The 21,185-nt window shown below is 43.0% G+C and overlaps 1 protein-coding gene across 1 annotated transcript in view; it reads right to left on the reverse strand.

Annotated features, from left to right (window-relative positions):
* CSMD1 (CUB and Sushi multiple domains 1) overlaps nt 1-21,185 on the reverse strand; it is a 1,446,416-nt gene that overhangs the window by 333,427 nt on the left and 1,091,804 nt on the right. Inside the window, exons 22-23 of the mRNA XM_084811779.1 lie at nt 14,788-14,957; nt 8,672-8,828 (exon numbers count right to left, since the gene is read on the reverse strand). Of these exons, the coding sequence (XP_084667905.1) occupies nt 8,672-8,828; nt 14,788-14,957 (327 nt within the window). The remainder of the gene's footprint in view (nt 1-8,671; nt 8,829-14,787; nt 14,958-21,185) is intronic.

Below are 21,185 nucleotides of genomic sequence, written 5' to 3' on the forward strand. Positions count from 1 at the left end.
TCACGGCTGACTTTGCAAATCTAGCCGTGATAGCCTACGTTAATCGTCATATAGCCTATCACAGGGGCGTTTTTTTTCTTTTATTGGAATGGCGGCGGCGGCAGCCGGTTGAAAGACCGGCTGCCGCTCCCGCCCCGGATGAAGACCCGACGAACCGCCGGCCGGACCCGCCGCCAGGAGGGACATTTGCCAAAGGTAAGTCCCGTCCCGGGGGGGATGCGGGGTGCGGGGGGGTGCAGAGAATTTCTCCCCGAAACTTGTTCGGGGGGCTGAACACGTTGGCGCTCAGCCCCCTGAAGTTTTGGGGAGAAATTCTCCGCCATCCCTAGCTACGTAAAGATTTACGTAGCCTATCACGTCATGTTTTTTCTTTTAACCTAGCCATGATAGGCTACGCAAATCTTTACGGAGCCTATCACGTCTTTTTTTTTTTTTTTACAAGCCTGGAAATGGCGGCGGCGGCAGCCAGTTGGAAGACCAGCCACCGCCGCAGCCGCCGCTGGAGCCGCCGCTGCCCGGAAGATCCGACACAGGTAAGTCTTGTCCCGGGGGGGATCCGGGGGGGCGGGGGGGCAGGCTGTTCCGCCATGGAGTTCGGGGGGGCGAATGCACTGGCTTTCGGCCTCACCGAGATCCATGGCAGAATTCTTTGACATCCCTATAATATTCGCGATTGGAATTTGGCTGCTTCCAAGACTGTGATTCAAATTTATATGGCCAAACAGAGCAAAATTTCCTTAAGGGATGTTCTTGATAGTTACAATGGGAAGATAGGGATGGGGGAGAATTTCTCCCCGAAACTTCGGGGGGCCGAGTGCCAATGCATTCGGTCCTCCGAAGGTTGTTCGGGGAGAAATTCTCTGCCCCCCCGCCCCCCCCGGGATGGGACCTACCTTTCACGAATGTCCCTCCCGGCAGCGGGTCCTGGTGGTGGTTTGGCAGGTCTTAGTCAGGGGCGGGGGCGGCAGCCGGTCTTTCGACCAGCTGCTGCCGCCGCCATTACAAGAAAAGTTAAAAAAAAATGCCCCTGTGATAGGCTACGTAACGATTAACGTAGCCTATCACGGCTAGATTTGCAAAGTCAGCCGTGATAGGCTACGGTAATCGTCACGTAGCCTATCACGGGTGACTTAAAAACAAAACAAAAAGCACGTACGGCTAATGGCGGCCCCCATAGGGAGCCGCCATTCACGTTCCTTATTTGGTCCCTGTAGTCTACGTAAAGATTTACGTAGACTACGGCGAAAATAAGGGCAACGCAAATAGCGCATTCGCCAGCGCATTCGGCCCCCTGAAATTGGTGGTGGAACAGCCCACCACCCCCCCGGGATGGGACTTATCTGGGGCGGATATTCCTGGCAGCGGCAGTGGTTCGGTGGCGGCGGCTGCGGCGGCCAGTCTTCTGACAGGCTGCCACTGCCACCATTTCCAGGATAAAAAAAACAAAACAAAAAAAATGTGATAGGCTACGTAAAGATTTACGTAGACTATCACAGCTAGATTTTTTAAAAAAACACCGTGATAGGCTATGTAAATCTTTATGTAGCCTATCACGGCTGACTTAAAAAAAAAAAAAGTGCATACGCAAATGGCGGCGGCCATGGCACCATTGCATCCCTTATTTTGGCACCTCTTAGTCTATGTAAACATTTACATAGACTAAGACAGAGAAAATAAGGGGAACGCAAATAGCGTAGATGTAATAGCGTAGCGTAAGTACCTTTCATACATCCCTAGAATGGAACACTTACCTACGCCTTCCCACGGAATCCTCTTCGGCCAGATCCTCCGGCTCCAGATTGCCAGCAATACATTTACATGCCATAAATGGCTGCAGTTAGCTTAAACTAAGACCTAGGGATGTCAGAGAATTTCGCCATGAATCTCGGGGAGGCTGAATGCCAGCACATTCGGCCCCCCGAAATTGGTGGCGAAACAGTCTGGCCCACCGCGCCCCCCCCCCGGGATGGGACTTACCTTGGGCGAATCCTCCTGGCGGTGGCGGCGGCTGCGACGGCGGTTCGGCAGCGGCGGCTGTGGCGGCCGGTCTTCCGACCGGCTGCTGCGGCCACCATTTCCAGTAAAAAAAAAAAAACGTGATAGGCTACGTAAAGATTTACGTAGCCTATCACGGCTAGATTTTTAAAAAATACCATGATAGGCTACGTAAATGTTTACGTAGCCTATCACAGCTGAGTAAAAAAAAAAATCGCGCGTACACAAATGGCGGCGCCCATGGGCGCTGCCATTTGTGTTCCTTATTTTGGCACATCTAGTCTACGTAAACATTTATGTAGACTACGGCGAAAATAAGGGGAACACAAATAGCGTAGACTATAGCGTAGCTATTTGCATTTCCCTTATTTTCGCCGTAGTCTACATAAATGTTTACGTAGACTAGACGTGCCAAAATAAGGAACGCAAATGGCGGCGCCCATTGGCTCCGCCATTTCTGTACATGCTTTTTTTTGTTTTTTGTTTTTACTCAGCCGTGATAGGCTACGTAAACATTTATGTAGCCTATCACAGCTGACTGCAGGGATGCAAACGGCGGCGGCTACGGCCGCCGTCATTTGCGGGCCCAGCCGGCCAGGATTTGGGGGTGGACGGATGGAGCGCTCCCCTCCTGGCCAGAATTTCGGGGGGAGGGACGGAGCACCTCCCCCCCACCGCGAATCAAATTTTGTTAAAGGTAAGTGACTTTCGTACATCCCTACGACCTTTATGGCCGCAAATGTCATCCTGACGCCATTTGCGTCCCTGCTTTTCATTCACACGATAGGATACACAAATATTTGCATAGCCTATCATGTAAAACAGGGACGCAAATGGCAGGTAGGGAATCTGCCCATCCCTGCTCCACAGAGGATTCCACAGGTTGGATTCTTAGAAATCTGAGCTCATTTTAGTCCATCTGAAATTCTCCAGCATCCCTAGTAGAAACTAGGTTCTGTTCTGAACTATGTGCAAGAGAAGAATCCAACTAAAGTTACATTGGCACAAGCATAGTTGTGCAAGCATGCTTACACAATCAGTTGTGTGTTATGCTTGCACAACATGTTGTGCACAACTGTTGTGAAACCCATTGTGCAACCCATTGTGCAATGCATTGCACATAATTCTTGTGCAACCTATTGTGTAATGCATTGTGCACCTGGTTGCAGAGCTGCTTGCAGAGCTGGTTGTGCAAGTGTAATGGGCAACTGCTTGCACAACGGAACGATTCGGTGGAGCTCCGCTAGTTATTTTTGAGTTTGTGACATGACACTGTTGGATATGCCCTTTATATTAAACTGCTTGGTATATGATCCTGGTTCAGCAGTGATCAACCTATAATATGCATACTTCTGTATTGATAAACTAGTGCAACAACAGCAAACCATTACCAAATCTGTATGTTGCAAGAGGATCCAAGGTATGTATGTGACCATTCCTTGTACAGATGGGTCACTTCTTCCAGGTGCAACAGTGGCTACAGAAGCCACTATGGTGCCAGCTCCAGAGTAATACTACTCTTACATTCTCCTTTCATAAAAGCTCCCTTCAGTATTTTGCCAGTCGGGCAAAAGGAGAGAGATCGTGTAGTCCAACAAACTTTATCAAGGAGACTTTCTAGCACAATTTGGAATTACAGATTTACACGCCTATGACAAATGGAAACTATATTTACTCATCTTTCTTTTATGTAATTATTGACATTTGTGCAGGGAAAAGATTAGGACAAAGAATGGGGATCAAAGTTCCAGATCAGGAGATCCTGAAAAAAGGTTTTAAAAGCGGTAAAATGGTCCCTCTTTTAAAATATAAGAAAAGAATGGTGCTGGATCGTATATTAACTACCTAATCAACATACAACCATGGGATACATAGATCACAGCCTACAACAAATTTATTTTCTGGTTTGTAGTTTGTGGCTGCCCAGATTATGCCACTTGTCGTGGTACAAATGGATATACATATGTACTACTGTTTCAATTTCTTCTCTGACTTCTCACATATTCTATGCCTGTGTTTCTTATCACCTGGCATATTAGGCTATTCTAATTTTATTCTGAATGCTGTTTTTAAAGTTAAGGGTAGCCAGCCAGACAGCAGTCAATATTTGCACCTTATGCTGCAATGACAAAGTCTTCCTACTGGTTTGAGAATTTTAAAGTCAGGCCCAACTGTGGGGATGCCTGAGGCTATATCATCTTCTCTTCACAGCAACTACAGGTGTCACGGCAAGGCAACTTTTAATTGGGGGGGAAATATCTGGGAAATTATTAAAAAAAAAGTAACACAGGCTTTACTTGTTTTGACCCAAAGAAACAGTGGTCAATAATGATACAGCATTTTTTCTTGTCTTCGCCAATCCGTGTTTCCTTTTCAAACACTGAAACCTTCTGAGTTTTTGAAACAAAGAAGAAGAAGAAACCTGCAAAAGGACTTTGGATTTCCTATGTATTTTTGGTCTTTTGAAAAGGAAAATTAAATAATGAAAGAAAGCAAAACAATGACAGGAATAAATGTTAACTGTGTATGAATTTGTAAGCCTTTAAAAAGGAATCCATAATAATTTTTAAAAAGAATCCATGTTCATTTCACACAGACTGTAGGAATGAATGATGCGATTGCAGCTCCTTTTCTGCATATACACATTCATGATACAAATGGCCTATAGACTCATGAAATTTTTTGAATCATGATTCCACAGTTTTCTTCAGAGTATTATGGTATTTCTACATTTTACAAAGCTTCATTGTTGCATCCATATAGTGTTAAGACCCTAATTGTTACAAACATATGTGAAAAGTTAGTCACAGCTCCTAAATGCTTAAGGCATTTCTATACCACCTAAAATGTTGAACTAGTCTAAGACAACATGATTATTAGAAAAGTTTGAAAATGCGATATTTGCCCATCTCTCTTGCAAATATAGATGCATAAGTGTACTCCAGAACAGTTAAACTATTCCTATACTAGGTACTAAGCCAAATTTCAATACACATATGGTTGAAAACTACATTTGTGAATAAGACATTTGTAATTCTTTCCCTCAAAATACGAAACTGAGTAAATATGTACTCCAAAATGTTAAGATACCTCCACATCACCTACAAAGTTGGAATGTATTCCTGGTATAGAAAACCATGGCTACTAGAAAAGTCTGAAAGGGACATTTGTACAGCTCCCCTTCAAAATGCAGGGCATGAAGTTTACCTGCTGCACATCACCCAAGTAGAATTTGCACATCATCCAGAAAATAGAAATTTGACACACATACAGTCCATGATCAGGGCTAGCACTGCCAGCAGCAGGATGAAGTGAACTACTTCAAGCAGCATCATGAAGAGGAATAAATGAAGGCAGAAATGAAGGCAGCAAGACTTTTAAAAATGTTGGCCCTAGTGGGGAGGCATATTTTGGCTGTAATTTAGGCAGCAACATTGCTTGGGCTGGTACTGTCCAGATGCCCTGATTACTAAAAATGTCTGGAAATGGGGACACGTTTATATATAACTCTCAAAATGGACATGATGGTGGACGAAATGTAGCACAAAGTAATTAAGTAACTCCCATATGAATGGTTGTGCATTTCAACAGAATTAAGCCTTCAATCCTTTTCATCTATACTGTTCTTTAATTCCTCCCTCAGCAGCAAAAGTGATCTTTTACCAACCATTCGCTCTCCATGGCTATTTAGTTCCAGAATAAAATCCAGGTGAAACATTTCTGGAGTAACATGTTCCTTACCAGTGTCAGAGAAACACTGGCTTAGGGCTTTCAACCCTGGCTAGCTATATTTGCAAATCTATCAGGCAACAAGGTGAAATATGGAAGAGATGTATGACAAATAGACTAAATTTCACTAGGGATGGCGGAGAATTTCTCCCTGAAACTTCGGGGGGCCGAGCGCCAACGTGTTCGGCCCCCCGAACAAGTTTCGGGGAGAAATCCTCTGCACCCCCCCGCCCCCCGCACCCCCCCTGGGACGGGACTTACCTTCGCCGAATGTCCCTCCCGGTGGCGGGTCCAGCCGGTGGTTCGGCAGCTGTTCGAGCGGGGCGGGAGCAGCAGCCGGTCTTTCGACCGGCTGCCGCCACCGCCATTCCAATAAAAGAAAAAAAAAACAAAACACCCCCATGATAGGCTACGTGACGATTAATGTAGCCTATCACGGCTAGATTTGCAAAGTCAGCCATGATAGGCTATGTAAATCATCACGTAGCCTATCACGGGGGCGTTTTTTTTTTTAAAAAAAAACAACGGAGTTCACGGCCGGGCGAGGCGGGAAGCCTCCTCCCCGGCCTGAATTTCAGCCGGGCGAGGCGGGAAGCCTCCCCCCTGGCCTGAATTTCGGCCGTGGCGAGGCGGGAAGCCTCCCCCCCCGGCCTGAACTTCATGGGGGGAGCAGCGAAGCGCCTCCCCCCCACCGCGAACAAGCTTCGACGAAAGGTAAGTGCCTTTCGTCCACCCCTAAATTTGACTAGAGATGTATGAGAAATATGCTCCATTGAGGGGTATTTAAAAAATGGATTTACCCAGTTTGCACCTTCGTGACACAAATGCCGACCCAAATGCAATTTGCAGTCAGACATCGTCACGTTTTCAAGCTTGCACTGCATTGCTGAACCCCCCCCCCCAATGCAACAATTTCGAGAGGGGAAGCCATGTGAGCTGATTGCAGCAAAACAAACATAGGGTCCTGCGGTGTCTTAAAGACTAACAAATGTATTCTGGCATAAACTTTTGTGAACATTGTCCACTTCATCAGATGACATCTGTTGTCAACTGATTGGCCATTGACAACATGGAATTCTGGCAGTTGACAACATGCAGACATTTGAAAAATGCACAAATAGAAACGTGTACATTTCCAAAATGCACACAAACATGCTTTAGTCAATGGGTGCATGGGTCTAAAAATGTGTATGTTTAAAATGCATCCAAATGCATGCATTAATGTGTATCTTATGAAAAATGTACATGAATTCCATACAGATTTTTTTTAAAAAAATTGCACACTCATGAGGAAATGGGACAGATGACTAACCTAAAAAAAAAAATAACAATCTCAGTGAGACTAAGATGCACAGATCCGTCCATTCCTAAAGGTTACCTCAACTATAATTTTGATTAAAAATGTGTGATTGCATTTGTCTTTTTGAATGAAAAAACAGCAAAGGAGGTTTATCTAGATAAAGAACATGCCACTTTCCCAAAGAAAATGTTATTTGCCCAGTAGGGAAAATATATGGGTGCTCATAAGTTTTTTCTGCCAGGGCAAATAACAGTGTCAGCAGAGAGAGTAATTTTCATTGGAAGAACAGTGCGGAGGAAAAGAGTTAAAGACATTCCCCCGCCACCCCAAGCACTCTTGCTCTGATGCAAGGGCTGCAGAGTTATTCTGCCCTGTCATCTTGATCAGATGCATCGGCCGCAGCTACTATTTTTTTAAAAAAAGATGTGATTCTTGCCTTGCCTAGATTTGCCCTTAGAATATAGGAGAGACATGGTTCAAAGCACAGAATATTCTCCCTTACCCAGCAGGCCTTTTCCTGCTCTCAGCCAGTACTGGATCTATTAAAAACTCTTTTTGCTTTTTTAATTACTCTGTGTGTGTGTGTGTGTGTGTGTGTGTGCGCGTGCGTGTATGCATGTGTAAGTATGTGTTTCATTTTCATTATGCCACCTTGAATATTTGTAAATTTATAACTATGTAAAAGCCAGAATGTAAATGCTGAAAATAATAATAATAGTAGTAGTAATAATAATAAACATTCCCCTCAGCCACAAAGCTTTCCAGGTGATATTGGGCCTGACACTATTTCTCAGCCATGCCTACTTCACAGGGTTGTTGTGAGGATACTATATACACTATACCAGGTATATCCAACCTCTTTCAGCCGATGAGAGGGAGGAGAAACTGAGCAAAAGCTGGGGAACCACCAAATGACAGGTTGCCAGGGAAAAGGGTGGGGCCAGAGGAATAAGACATGGCCTTCGGAGGTCCCTAGGCCTACTGGATTTGACCCATGGACCTGAGGTTCAACAACCCTTCACTAAACTGAGATGTTTGGGGGAAGGGGAAGATAACAATTCAATTTGGGCCTAGAAGGGGCAAGGGTCTCTTTTTTAAAAAAGGTAGCAGGTTCAGTTCTTTGTATGAACTTCTGTCTCTAGGAAGAGAAAAAATCTCTGCTTTAAATTATGATTTGTATGCGTTCCTGAATTTTACTGCTCTGATTGTCAATGTACGAGACCAGTACATTCCACTACTGCCACTGTCAAGCAGTGAAAGTTCTCTCCAGCTGAACACTACAACTTTCATCAACACTACAACACTCAGCACATTCAGTTGTGTAAGAATTCGCCATAAGAAGCCACTGATAACTCAGCCCCAGTCCATTATTTAACCCAGTGTCTTCTTTATATTTATCCCTACCACCATGCTCACACAATAATGTGCTGTAGTGGAAAATACTGCTGTTAAGCAATATGTCTACAATCCCTTCCTTTCCAGCAGTGAAAGAAATTAAAATGCAATCTCATAAACACAGTAGGTAGTAAGACCTAATCTTTAGGGTTTTGTGTTAAATCATGCTAGCTAAGTAACATGGTTATCTTTCCGTCCTCCCTGCCAAACACCCCCCCAAAAAAAAACCCTATTGCCATGATGGCTACTTACTTGTGTAAGTGAGCTGAAATCCTTGGCCTGTATCTGAGCCATTAGTATTAAATTCTATCCACAAGTGGTTAGATGTGCTATTGAGAATAAGCCCTATCAATTCATTTTTTGTGAAGGTCCCCAAAAGTCGCGATGAGCTGTCTTGTCCATCATATACCTGTAAAATATAAAACCAACATTTAACTTTTTACATTAAAATGAAGCTTAATTCATTTAAAAAACCCTATTTTAAACCTACTTCAATATAGCAGAGGATGCTTTCTTGTGCAACTAATTTCCAAACCATCCAAACTTCTAATTAGAAGATAAGAAAGAATACATCCCCCCTTCCATATATTGACTATGCAGCTCATATGAATGACAATAATATACTAGTTTCCTTTCATTTAAAAACAGTTTTGTGAAGCTTATATGGAATAAAAATTAATATGTATTCATGGCTCAATTCCTAGGCATTTTATCACTTCAGACTCCCTCCCCCTCTATAATTCACTTAATAAACACTGGAAAGGTTTGTGACATTTCAGTCAAGGTGCCTCTTCTGAAAACACTGATGAGAGGGCAAAAATAACCTCTACCACTCTGTTCCCTCCTGACTAAATGTATTAAAAAGAGGATTGAAGCAGGTAAGCTAGTCTGTCACCTTTTATTTCAGGTTCCAAGCCTGAGGTGATTTTTGTCTTCAAATCATTTTTAATAAAAAGAAATATACAATTTGATACCACTTCATAGGAAGGTAAGATCCTGTTTCCAAGCAAAGGGCACAGAGGTTTATCTTTAGTTCACAATATTGCACTGGGAAACTTGAATTCATTCGTAATGTTGTTGATGTTTGACATGCTTTTATAATGGCACAAGTCATATTGGAAATGCATTTGCTGAATGGTTCTTGGAACAAAGAAGAACCAGAATAAAAGAACTCAATTCACATTGAACTGTTTTCAATACTGTACACATTTCCAAGTGCATCACCCCAAATGTCCCACCCTTCCTTTCTCCAGCATTCTACAAAACCCACTGAAGGTCAGCAAACCAGACGTAACCAATCAGATAATTGTTTCTGATAAGGGCACAATCCTAAGCATGTTTAGACAAAAAATGGTCCTACAATTCTCAGCATATCCCCGCCGAAATTCAGGCCGGGGAGGAGTGCCCCGTCTACCCGGCCGCGAAAAAAAAAGGAAAGTAAAACACACACACACACACCCGTGATAGGCTACGTAACGATTTACGTAGCCTATCACGGCTAGATTTCCAAAGTCATCCATGATAGGCTATGTAAATCATCATGTAGCCTATCACGGGTGACTTTGAAAAAAAAAAGGCGTACGTAAATGGCGGCGCCCATGGGGCGCCGCCATTTGCGTTCCTTAGTTTGGCACGTCTAGTCTACGTAAAGATTTACATAGACTACGGTGAAAATAAGTAGGGATGGGGGAGAATTTTTCCCTGAAACTTCGGGGGGCCGAGCGCCAACACATTCGGTCCTCCGAAGGTTGTTCGGGGAGAACTTCTCCGCACCCCCCCGCACCCCGCCCCCCCGGATGGGACTTACCTTTCATGAATGTCCCTCCCGGCGGCGGGTCCCAGCGGCGGTTCGGCAGCTCTTCGTCAGGGGCAGGGGCGGCAGCAAGCTGCGAGACCAGGTAAGTGACTTTCGTGCACCCCTAAAAATAAGGGAACGCTATTTGCATTGCCCTTATTTTCGCCGTAGTCTACGTAAATCTTTATGTAGACTAGATGTGCCAAACTAAGGAATGCAAATGGTGGCACCCCATGGGCGCCGCCATTTGTGTACGTGCTTTTTTTTTTTTCAAAGTCACCTGTGATAGGCTATGTGATGATTTACGTAGCCTATCACGGCTGACTTTGGAAATCTAGCCATGATAGGCTACGTAAATCGTTACGTAGCCTATCACGGGTGTGGTTTTTTTTTTTTACTTTCCTTTTTTATTTTGCAATGGCGGCAGCGGCAGCCAGTCAGAAGACCGGCCGCCGCCCCCGCCGAAATGCTGCTGAAACGCCGCCGGGACCCGCTGCCGAGAGGGACATTCGCACGAGGTAAGTCCCATCCCGGGGGCGCAGGGGGCCGGCGGAGAGTTTCACCACCAATTTCGGGGGTTCTCCTCCCGGAGATTCGTGGAGAAATTCTCTGCTATCCCTAGTTGTAACAGCATAAATGGTTGCACTGGGCCTGATTGAAATCAGTGGAACTTTGAGCAACCACATAATAAGAAAGTACAATCAATATTGGTGCCAATCCAACAACCCTCAAGTATAATCGGTGTTGTTGTTCCATCAAGATAATTCAAAGATCTGCACTTACACATGGGGCACAGGCCATTTTACACTATTATAGTTTTAATGCAAACCATGTTTCTTGTAATTTGTTGAGTCATGACCATTGACAATAGCATTAATGGAAAGCTTAACGGTTATTTGAAGTCCTTTCCATTGTACGTAACAGGTTGGGACTTCTGTAGCAAACGAATTAGATGAGCAAAAAAAAAAAGGCTTATCTAATTAGTAAGCTCTGTCTGCACATTAAGGTTGATTTAGTATTATAATATTTAATATTAATCATGTATATTTTCTTTTTTAAATGTGTAGAGTTGTTTAATTTATGGAAATAGACATCTTCATTGCATGTTTAATATATCATAAATCCACCTGCAGTTCCTTCTGCCCCTGTTATCTGGAAAGAGAAGCCTTGAACCTGGACTGTATATTCAACTGCCAGGGGTAAAAAGTCTCTACACATCAATGAAAGAGCTACTTCTGTAGCTTGTCATCTCTACCTTTAGCCAGCAGCTCATTTTACCTTCACCTTTTGGTAAGAAGAGCCTAGGATCTAGATTGCATCACAAACTGCAGAGGGTCAGAAGAGAGGACAATGCACAAATAAACAAGCTGCTTTAGGAGTAAATCTTGGCTGGAAAATGGCATAGAAATATTATTAATTAATTAATTAATTTGCTATCCAGATATCACCTGGAGTTATTTAAGGTATTTATTGCTTTATACTTCTTTTATATTGGTTTTTATACTGTATCATCTGTGTTTTGATTGTAAACTGCTTGGAAATCCTGGGGTGTCAAGTGGTATAGAAGTAGCTTAAATAAATAAACAAACAAACAATCAAAGAGAATACATAGTACACTTAGGGCACAATCCTATGGAGATAGGTGGCTGCCTCTGAACTCGGAGGCGACTGCCTATACAATGCAAGGCAAGAGAAGCATGGAAGGGACAGCCTGATTTTGTCTGTCTAGCCACGGGAAGGAGAAGTAGGGGAGGAGGCTGCCAAATGGCACATAGGATATGTCAAACTTTCTGCCTTCCCCACCCCGGAATGCCCCGTTTTGGCCTCTCTGCACTCCTCCTCTGAGCGGGGAGCGCGGGGCTTTTCCGCTCTGCCTGCGAGGCAGCGTGGAAGGGGGGAAAGGTCTGTTCTCTGGGAACCAACCTTGGAGTGTGGGCTCCAAGGTCAGTTCCCAGAAAACCACATATCTTATGGCTGTCTAGCCACTGACTAGCAGCCATAAGATTACTCCCCCTGCCTGAATACCACTAGGGATGGGTGACTCAAAGTGCAATCTTATACATGTTTACTCAGAAGTAAATCCCACTGAATTCAATGTGGCTTACTTCTGAGTACATTATAGGATTGTACTGTTTGTCTATTTACAATCTGTGTTACTTTCTTATGTGTTCATCCATAAGTCAATGCCATGCCATTTCCTCATTAATCTGTGAATTCTTTTTTTTACCTCTAAAATTCTGATCAGGTCCATTCATATCAGACTAGGCAAAGATCAAATTCCTCAAATACCTATGAGAATTTAGGCATTGTTGGGAGTGCATCCCTAAATACTGTGTATTATACCTGTAGTTATAGGAATCTTCCCATTGTCTAGTTAGGAATATGAATTCACATTGACTAATGTCAGAAGGAACCACTGTGAACATTTAACCAACTGCATCTATTGGAATACTTGTCCTAGTTTATCACTGGAAAAGATAACAAGGCTGTAATCTTATATACACTTACCTAGGAGTGAGTCCTATTGAACTCAGTGGGTTTACCTGTGAGTAGACGTGTAGGATTGTGCTGCTAGTCTCTTATTTTAATGTAGTCATTCTCATAAAACAATTAATCAGATTTTTCATTCTTTAAGTAACATAATTTTGCACATGTGATTCCAACCCATTCTCTTAAATATTTACTAAAATCCTCCCCAACAAAATGAAGGCTATTTCAGAAGCTGTTGATTTGTATTTACTTGTCTTTTAATACGGTTAACAGAGATTATTAATCTTGATGTGTGTGTGTGTGTGTGTGTGTGTGTGGAATCTTGATCATTTAACAGTCATAGTTTCAAAGTGTAAAAAATGTCCCTCTCCCTGTAACACCCAAAGAAACAAAGACAACTGGTTGCTCTAACAAGAGTTATACACGGGACATGGCAATTTCCTCCATTAAAGAAATATCTTAGAAAATGTATGTTGTGTGAATATGCAAGTGAAGGGAATAGGAACAATCCTGATCTGATCTGCTCCCTCTGTACATTATGCATGCTCAGTTGGACTCCTGGAATGTGCATTTTTCAAACCTAAGGCTGAAGTAATTTTGGGCCCTCCTATTTTGAGTTTAAATTTCACATAAACAAGTCCTAAGTGTGTTGTTTCCTCCCTCCCAACACCAATTATTTTTTTATTGACAAGGCTGAAAGGGGAAATCCTATTTTTCTTCCCTCAAGTCCTTCCCCTGATGTCTAAAAACACATTGAAGCCTGTATATCCTTGATTTTCTTTTTTCTCCCTTTGATTTGCTTTGTCTGTGCAAAGCAAACACCATCAACTGGGCTGTCATTGTTTTATCTTCATTACACTTGGGGAGGCCCAGGCAGAATATTTCCTGGATTTAGGAAGGCTCACTATGACTAAATTTGCTAAAGCAAATGCCTTTATAGCTTGACCTGAAGTTCAACTCCTTCTAAATTTGAATTCATCCAGCTTTAACTTCCAACCTTAGATTTTTATTTTAACCGGCTCTGTTAGATAAATCAGTTAAGTACAGAATATTTCATTCCCATGTGCTTCTACATCTTGACCATATCACCTCAACTTATTTCTCTTCTGATTAAAAAATCATGCTGTAGTGCACCTTTTTCAGAACACTGTCCAAGTCCTTTTTTTAAGTCAGCATCACCAACGAGCATCATATTTCCTAAGAAATCTCACCAATATAATATCCCAAAGTCTAAAAAGCTTTCTCAAAGTTCCTAATCCTTTGTAAATAAATCCAAGAATTGCATTTGGCATTATTGTCACATAAGCAAAATTATGACGTGTTTTTAGTTATTCATTTATTGCCACTGTAATAGTAATATTTGTATAGAATGAAACTCATGCTCATTTTAAACTAGCTGCATTTAGAGAGCAATCCTATGGCCACTAGACACTGTCTAGAGGGCCATAGGATATGCTCATTTCCGGGAACCAACCTCAGAGCCCACGCTCCAAGGTTGGTTCCTGGAAAACCGACTGCCCCCTCATCCGTGCTGCCTCAGGGACAGCATGGAGAAGCCCCGTCCTCCGTGCTCAGAAGAGGAGCACAGAGCGACTGAAAAGGGCCGTTCTGGGGGATGTTCCAGGGCAGGGAGAGCGGAGCTGCACGGACGACACATCCAATGTGTTGTTCAGTAGCTTCCTCTCCCAGTCGCCACCCCCCCCCCACTGCTAGACAGCCAAAAACAGCTGTCTAGTGAAAAACAGCAAGGCAGGATATGTGCAGAGGGAACGATCCCCCCTGTGCCTCTCCTGCCTTGCTTTGGAGCGGCGGTCGCCTCCGAGGTCAGAGGTGGCCACCTATCTAGTTAGGATTGTGCCCTTAAAAGCTCTGGGCACAAAACTCCCACATGTGAAGAGGACCCTAATAGTATTCAGGTTGGCAACACAACATTCCTGTCAATTCAAGGCCCTCTCCATGGTTCCACTATGGTCATCCCCTCTAAGCCATCAGCTCAAGCTGCCACAACAAACAGCATGTATTATTTACTGCACACGTGAGTGGTTTCCTGTTACTGATTTGTGACTGTATTTTTAACATTTACCTTAACTGTATCTCCTTCATGCAGCTGAAACATTCTGGCTCTCAGGTGGATGCCTTTCCCAGGTTCAGTTTCAATTTTATAGATGCATTCATGATTGTTGTCATAATTAGATGGAAAATTTGGTGACAGCAGTGTTCCTTCGTTTCCAGACACACTCGCTCCACATTCAGCTAAAGAAAACAGATACATTCTTTGTAATTAAAAAGGATTAATTATATATTTCGAAAGAATTATAAAAATTGTGATTATTTTCCAGACTACAAAGTCCCTCTGCTAATACTTAAGCAGAAAAGTATGTTACTCCTTATTTTATTAACAAATAGCTTAGAACAATCATCTTGTAACGTTTTTGTTTTTAACAAGTTCCAAGATTCATTGAATCCTTGCATCTAGCTGTGTACTTTTTCCTTCCTCTCAGACCCTTGCAGTTGTATTTTCATGACTCAATGCACTGAAAATTTTGTAGCTTTCATTTACCAGTGAAAGCATCCAGGCAATTCTGCACACAAACGTAAAACTAATGTATACTCATACAACTGTTCCTTCATATCCCAGAGCACTCTATCTTGTGTCTAATTGCAAACAAAAGGTAAAAGTGACTTGTCTCTGCTAAGCTTCCAAGGAAACAAGAGTGAAGCTGACTCAAGGTTCCCAGGAGAAATCCTAAAATCAAACTAGAGATAATTCCCAGTATTCCTCTCACTGGGATGGTAGGGTTGTGATTGTATTTTCACCTAATTAAAGCAGAATTTCAACCATTGCACCCATACCTCCTCTCCTAATTAATCTGATCTACTTTTCTAGAAGAAGAAGAAGAAGAGTAGTAGTAGTGGTGGTGGTGGTGGTGGGGATTTTGAAGTAGGCAAGTAAGTTTTTAATCATCGTCATCATCATCATGCAGGTATTAACAATTGTCTAGCTGAATCAGCATTGGCATCATTACATTGCTGTAATGACAGTCCAAAAGTGAGGCATATTTGTGGCTATGCCAATTATTTAATTGTAAACATTACTTAAGTTGCTTTCAACTAAGTAACTTTGAAAATCATGCAGGGAACCTACAGTGCCTTGCATAAGGATTCACCCCCCTTTGACTTTTCCACATTTTGTTGTGTTACACAACCTGGAATTAAAATGGATTTCATTAGGATTTCTTGTCACTGATCTACCCAAAATAGTCCATAATGTTGAAGTGGGGAAAAAATCTACATTTTTTATGAACTGATTTACAAATAAAAACTGAAAAGCCTGAATTGCTTAAGTATTCACCCCCTTTGCTGTGGCTCCCCTAAATAAGCTCTAGCGCAACCAACTGCCTTCAGAAGTCACATAATTAGTTGAATCACCCAGGGTTGGATTATAAAAAAAAATATTCCAAACTATGAACATCCCCTGGAGCACCATTAAATCCATTATTACAAAATGGAAAGACCATGGCACAACCACAACTCTGCCTAGAGAAGGCCATCCACCAAAACTAAGTGACCAGGTAAGGAGGGTATTACTCACAGAAGCAACCAAGAGGCCAATGGTAACTCTGAAGGAGCTGGAGAGAGCCACAGCTGAGATGGGAGAAACCGTCCATGGGACAACTATCAACCAGGCACTCCACAAAGCTGGGATTTATGGAAGAATGGCGAGAAGAAAGCCATTGCTGAAAAAAGCCCATATCAAATCCCATTTGGAATTTGCCAAAAGACATGTGGGAGACACAGCAAACATGTGGAAAACAGTTTTCTGATGAGACCAAAATTGAACTTTATGGTCTTACCGCAAAACCCTATGTGTGGCGCAAAGCCAACAGTGCTCAACCCCCTGAGAATGAGAACACCATCCCCACGGTGAAGCATGGTGGTGGCAGCAACATGTTGTGGGGATGCTTCTCATCAGCAGAGACTGGGAAACTGGTCAGGATTGAGGGCAAGATGGATGGAGCCAAATACAGGGCAATTCTAGAGGAAAACCTGTTCCAGTTTGCAAAGGACCTGGGACCGGGGTGGAGGTTCACCTTCCAACAGGACAATGACTCTAAACACACAGCCAAAGTTACACTGGAGTGGTTTCAAAACAAGAAACTAAATGTCTTAGAATGGCCCAGTCAAAGCCCAGACCTCAATCCGATTGAGAATCTGTGGCAAGACATGAAAGTTGCTGTTCACCAACAGCCGCCAGCCCACCTGACAGAACTTGAACAATTTTGCCAAGAATAGGCAAAAGTTGCAGGATCCAGATGTGCAAAGCTGGTAGAGACTTACCCCAAAAGACTCATGGCTGTAATTACTGCCAAAGGTGCTTCTACCAAGTTTTGACTCCGTGTGTGTGTGATGTGGTGTGAATATTTATGCAACCAACACATGCCAGTTTGTTTTTGCTAATTAACTTTTGTGCCACAATAAAAACATTTTGCACCTTCCAAGTGTTAAGTATCTTGTGTAAATCAAGTGGTAACAATGCCAATTAAATCCATTTTAATTCCAGGTTTTAACACAACAAAATGTGGAAAAGTGAAAAGGGGGGTGAATACTTATGCAAGGCCTGTACATGAGTAGAGAAGGGCCAGTATCCATTGGGGTGCTTATGCCCCCGTTGATTCTTTTGACAATTCCCATCTGCAAATGGCATCCACCGCTTGTGGAACAGAGATTTGGTGCTTCCGGGGACAACCAGAAATGACCAAAAATGCTCATTTCTGGAATGGAGCAGGTCGGCGGAGCTAGGATAATAGGGGAGCTCTGCTGACTTGTCCCCACCCAAAATGAGTGTTTCTGCTTGTTTCTAGCTTCTTCTAGGAAGTGTTAAATCACTGTTGCACAAGTGGTGGGTCCTGCTTACACAACAGAATCAGTGGGATTCCACTGCTTGCGCAACAGAATCGGCAGGGGTGTATGCGCCCCATTGGATACTGTCCAAGTCTGCAGAAATTCAGCCCCCATTATGCAGAGAGCTGGAAAGGAAAACAGGCATTGAAACTGTGATGGAGCCATAGGATCTTGTTTTTCGTAGCTTGCTCATTGCCCTGCTTCCTGGTGCTCCTTTGTTCAGTGCAAAACCTAAGAATATGGTTGTGTGCATGCAAGGTATTTACTATGTGGATAAATTAAAGTCTGAAGTAGTGTTTTTTGGATTACACAGCTGTGTTTTTTCTCATTTCCTTATTCTTTCACTTGAACTTGTATTTTTAGATATGCAGTTATTGTTTCTTTTTGTTTGTTTGTTCTTATTCTCCATCAGGGCACGAACTACTACTGAATAAAGAAAAATAGTACACACACACACACTCACTCATCATTGGGAGCAAATCCCTTGTTCCTGGAAAACTGTCTCATAAAGACTTATAGGCTCATATTTCTGAAGATTGACCTCATTAATAATATTTCATCAGCTAACTTCCTCGAGAAGAATTGTCGTGTATGTTAATATCATTTTTCATTTTAAGCAGCTATGATCAAATAATGCCTTTCATGGTAAATATCACTGCAGTAATTGACACTACATTACTGCACCCTTCCATTTTTAAAAACAAAAAAAAGGACCAGTTGCTGGTCTAAAGGGGACTAGAATTCTTTTTGCAAAATGTCTTGAAAAGTAAAGAGATAATGTAAACAGACTAGAAATAAACAAAACCAGTAGGGAATTTGTTCTATAGTCAAAAATAGCATGCTAATATTTTATTAAATATTAAAAAAACCTAAATGAAAGGCTATGGGCATCCAAAAGGACAAAGCCACCTCCACCTTGAGAAATATTCTGCAGAGACCACAGAGGAGTGTGTTCTAATGCATTTGAAATGATTCTGTGGATTTAAATAATAATTATAAAAAAGAAATCGGTGTGACATTCCTGAGTGAGACTGAAAAGACATCAACTTCATTCTTATCAGACAGAGGATGAATGCTGCTTTTGAGCTGATTTGATTTTTTGGTTAAAAAGAGAGAGTGATTCATAAAATCTTATATCAAAAGAGGGCTCTGTTGTGAATGAATTGGTCTGTAGGCTAAAGAAAGTATCATATTGGAATTAAATTATTGCTTAGTAGTTCAAAGTCATTCCTCATTCCTCCTTACTTTCAAAGGTTAGAAAGCTAGGAGTAGCTACATCCAAAGCCATCTATTTTTAAGACAGCTAAACCACATAAATCTGAATCACTGTAGTAGGTGCTGGCTTTTAGTGTGTGGTCCTTACTTGGTGTAACAGAACCGTTCAAATGACCCAGGCATATCTTTGTTTAAGCCACCAGTTAAGAACTCTTAGTGTATGAAGTTCAGTTAAAGCCAATGACTGGATTATATTCTGTTTCCTAATCTTGCACTCTTGCATTTAAGATTGCTCAGAGGGTCACAAACTGTGTCGAGTGAGCCTCCCTAAGGATGGAATAGTACATGTCTCCAACACACATAAAACCAATCTCTTGGCCCTAAAACAAGAAAAACAGAGCTCACATGCCAGCATGCATGCATGCATATCCCTGAACTGGGAGTTCATCAGGACATTGGGGAACATGGAGCTACATTTATGGCAGGAGCGGGGAACTTCCCGCCTTGGGGCTAGTTTTTCCTCTCCTTAATTTCACCCCCTCAGGCATTTTCACAGACCCTTCACTGCTGAGATGGTGGGAAAGGGCTGTTCAGGGCCAAGGCTAGCATAAAAGGAAAGAGACCTGCCCTGACAGCACTCAGGAAAAAGTGAGGTGGTGCCTGACTGAGGAAGGTGGCTTTGGACCAGCACCAGCCTAGAAACAGGGCAAAAAAAAAAAAAAAAAATGGAAAGGGCAAGGAGGAGGAGAAAGCTGAGAAGCTGCAGCTCTTGTGGGGGTAAAAGAGCTGAGTTTAGGATAGAAGGCCTGAAGTCTGCAGAGCCAGCAAGACTGTCCACTGCTACATCAGGCTGTAGCACAATCTTCTCATTTGCTCCAGCATTCCAGTGACAACCCCCACTGGCCAGGAGATGTGCTGCCCTGCGCAGTGAGGTTCAGATCATGATGGGTTGTTGCTTCCCTCTCTGAGTTCAGCAGCCTGCTTTCTACATGTTGGCTCTGCTGCTGCACAAGATGGCAGGAGACAGGTGCAAGAGTTTCTCTCTTCCCATTTCCCACATCTGTAACCAGAACTTAGGCACCCCTCCTTTGCCAGATTTCAGGATGCAAATCTTTGCACACTTACTTGGGAGAAAGTCATGTTTGAATGCAATAGAATTACTTCTGGGAAAACGTGCCAAGGATTAGACTGCTAACACAGTAATCCTAACCCAGTTTAAGTGCGGTGACCAGAACTGTACATAGTATTCCAAGTGTAGTCTTGCGAGGGGGTGTTGCAACATTTACTTACTTACTTACTTACTTACTTATTTATTTATTGTTTTATAATAAAATGAAGAACCTACAACTCAATTAATTTATTCCAGTTCATAACTTCTTAGAATTACAGTTGTTTTTTTCCTGTGGGCCAATGGCCCTTGATAGAAAAAAAAGGTGCCCCACCCCGGACTTAGATTGCCTGCAGAGAAGCAAAAACTACTTTGTAAAATATGGGATTGGAAGCAGAGCCCATAGCCACTCTCTGGGAAGGGAATGGTCTACTTTACATCTCCTGGGCCCACTGAACACACCAAAACAGAGCTGAATGGGGAGAAGTTTGCAGAAATCCTCAGAGAGAGCCACTTTACCTTTCAAGACTTGATCATGGGGATGGTGGAGAATTCCGCCACGGACTCAAATGTAGGGATGGTGGAGAATTTCTCCACGAATCTTCGGGAGGCCAAGCGCCAAGGCATTCGGCCCCCCGAAAGTGTTGGGGAAATTCTCCGCCGGCCCCCCGCCCCCCCCCCAGGATGGGACTTACCTTCAGTGAATGTCCCTCTCGGTGGCGGCTCTCGGCGGCGGTTCGGCAGCAGTTTGTCGGGGGTGGGGGTGGCGGCCAGTCTCCCAACCGGCTGCCGCCACCACATTACAAAATAAAAAAGTAAAAAACAAACAAACACACACCCGTGATAGGCTACGTGACGATTTACGTAGCCTATCATGGCTAGATTTCCAAAATCAGCCATGATAGGCTATGTAAATCGTCATGTAGCCTATCACGGGTGACTTTGGGGGAAAAAAAAAAAGCATGTACGCAAATGGCGGCGGCCCATGGGCGCCGCCATTTGCGTTCCTTATTTTGGCATGTCTGGTCTACGTAAAGATTTACGTAGACTACGGCGAAAATAAGGGCAACGCAAATAGTGTTCCCTTATTTTCGCCGTAGTCTACGTAAATCTTTACGTAGACTAGACGTGCCAAAATAAGGAACGCAAATGGCGGTGCCCTTGGGCCACCGCCATTTGCGTACACGCTTTTTTTTCCCCAAAGTCACCCGTGATAGGCTACGTGACGATTTACGTAGCCTATCATGGCTAGATTT

This window comes from Heloderma suspectum, chromosome 1, assembly GCF_057233095.1.
Source record: "Heloderma suspectum isolate Gila_16-S chromosome 1, 16-S_ref, whole genome shotgun sequence".
Taxonomy (NCBI): Eukaryota; Metazoa; Chordata; class Lepidosauria; order Squamata; family Helodermatidae; genus Heloderma; species Heloderma suspectum.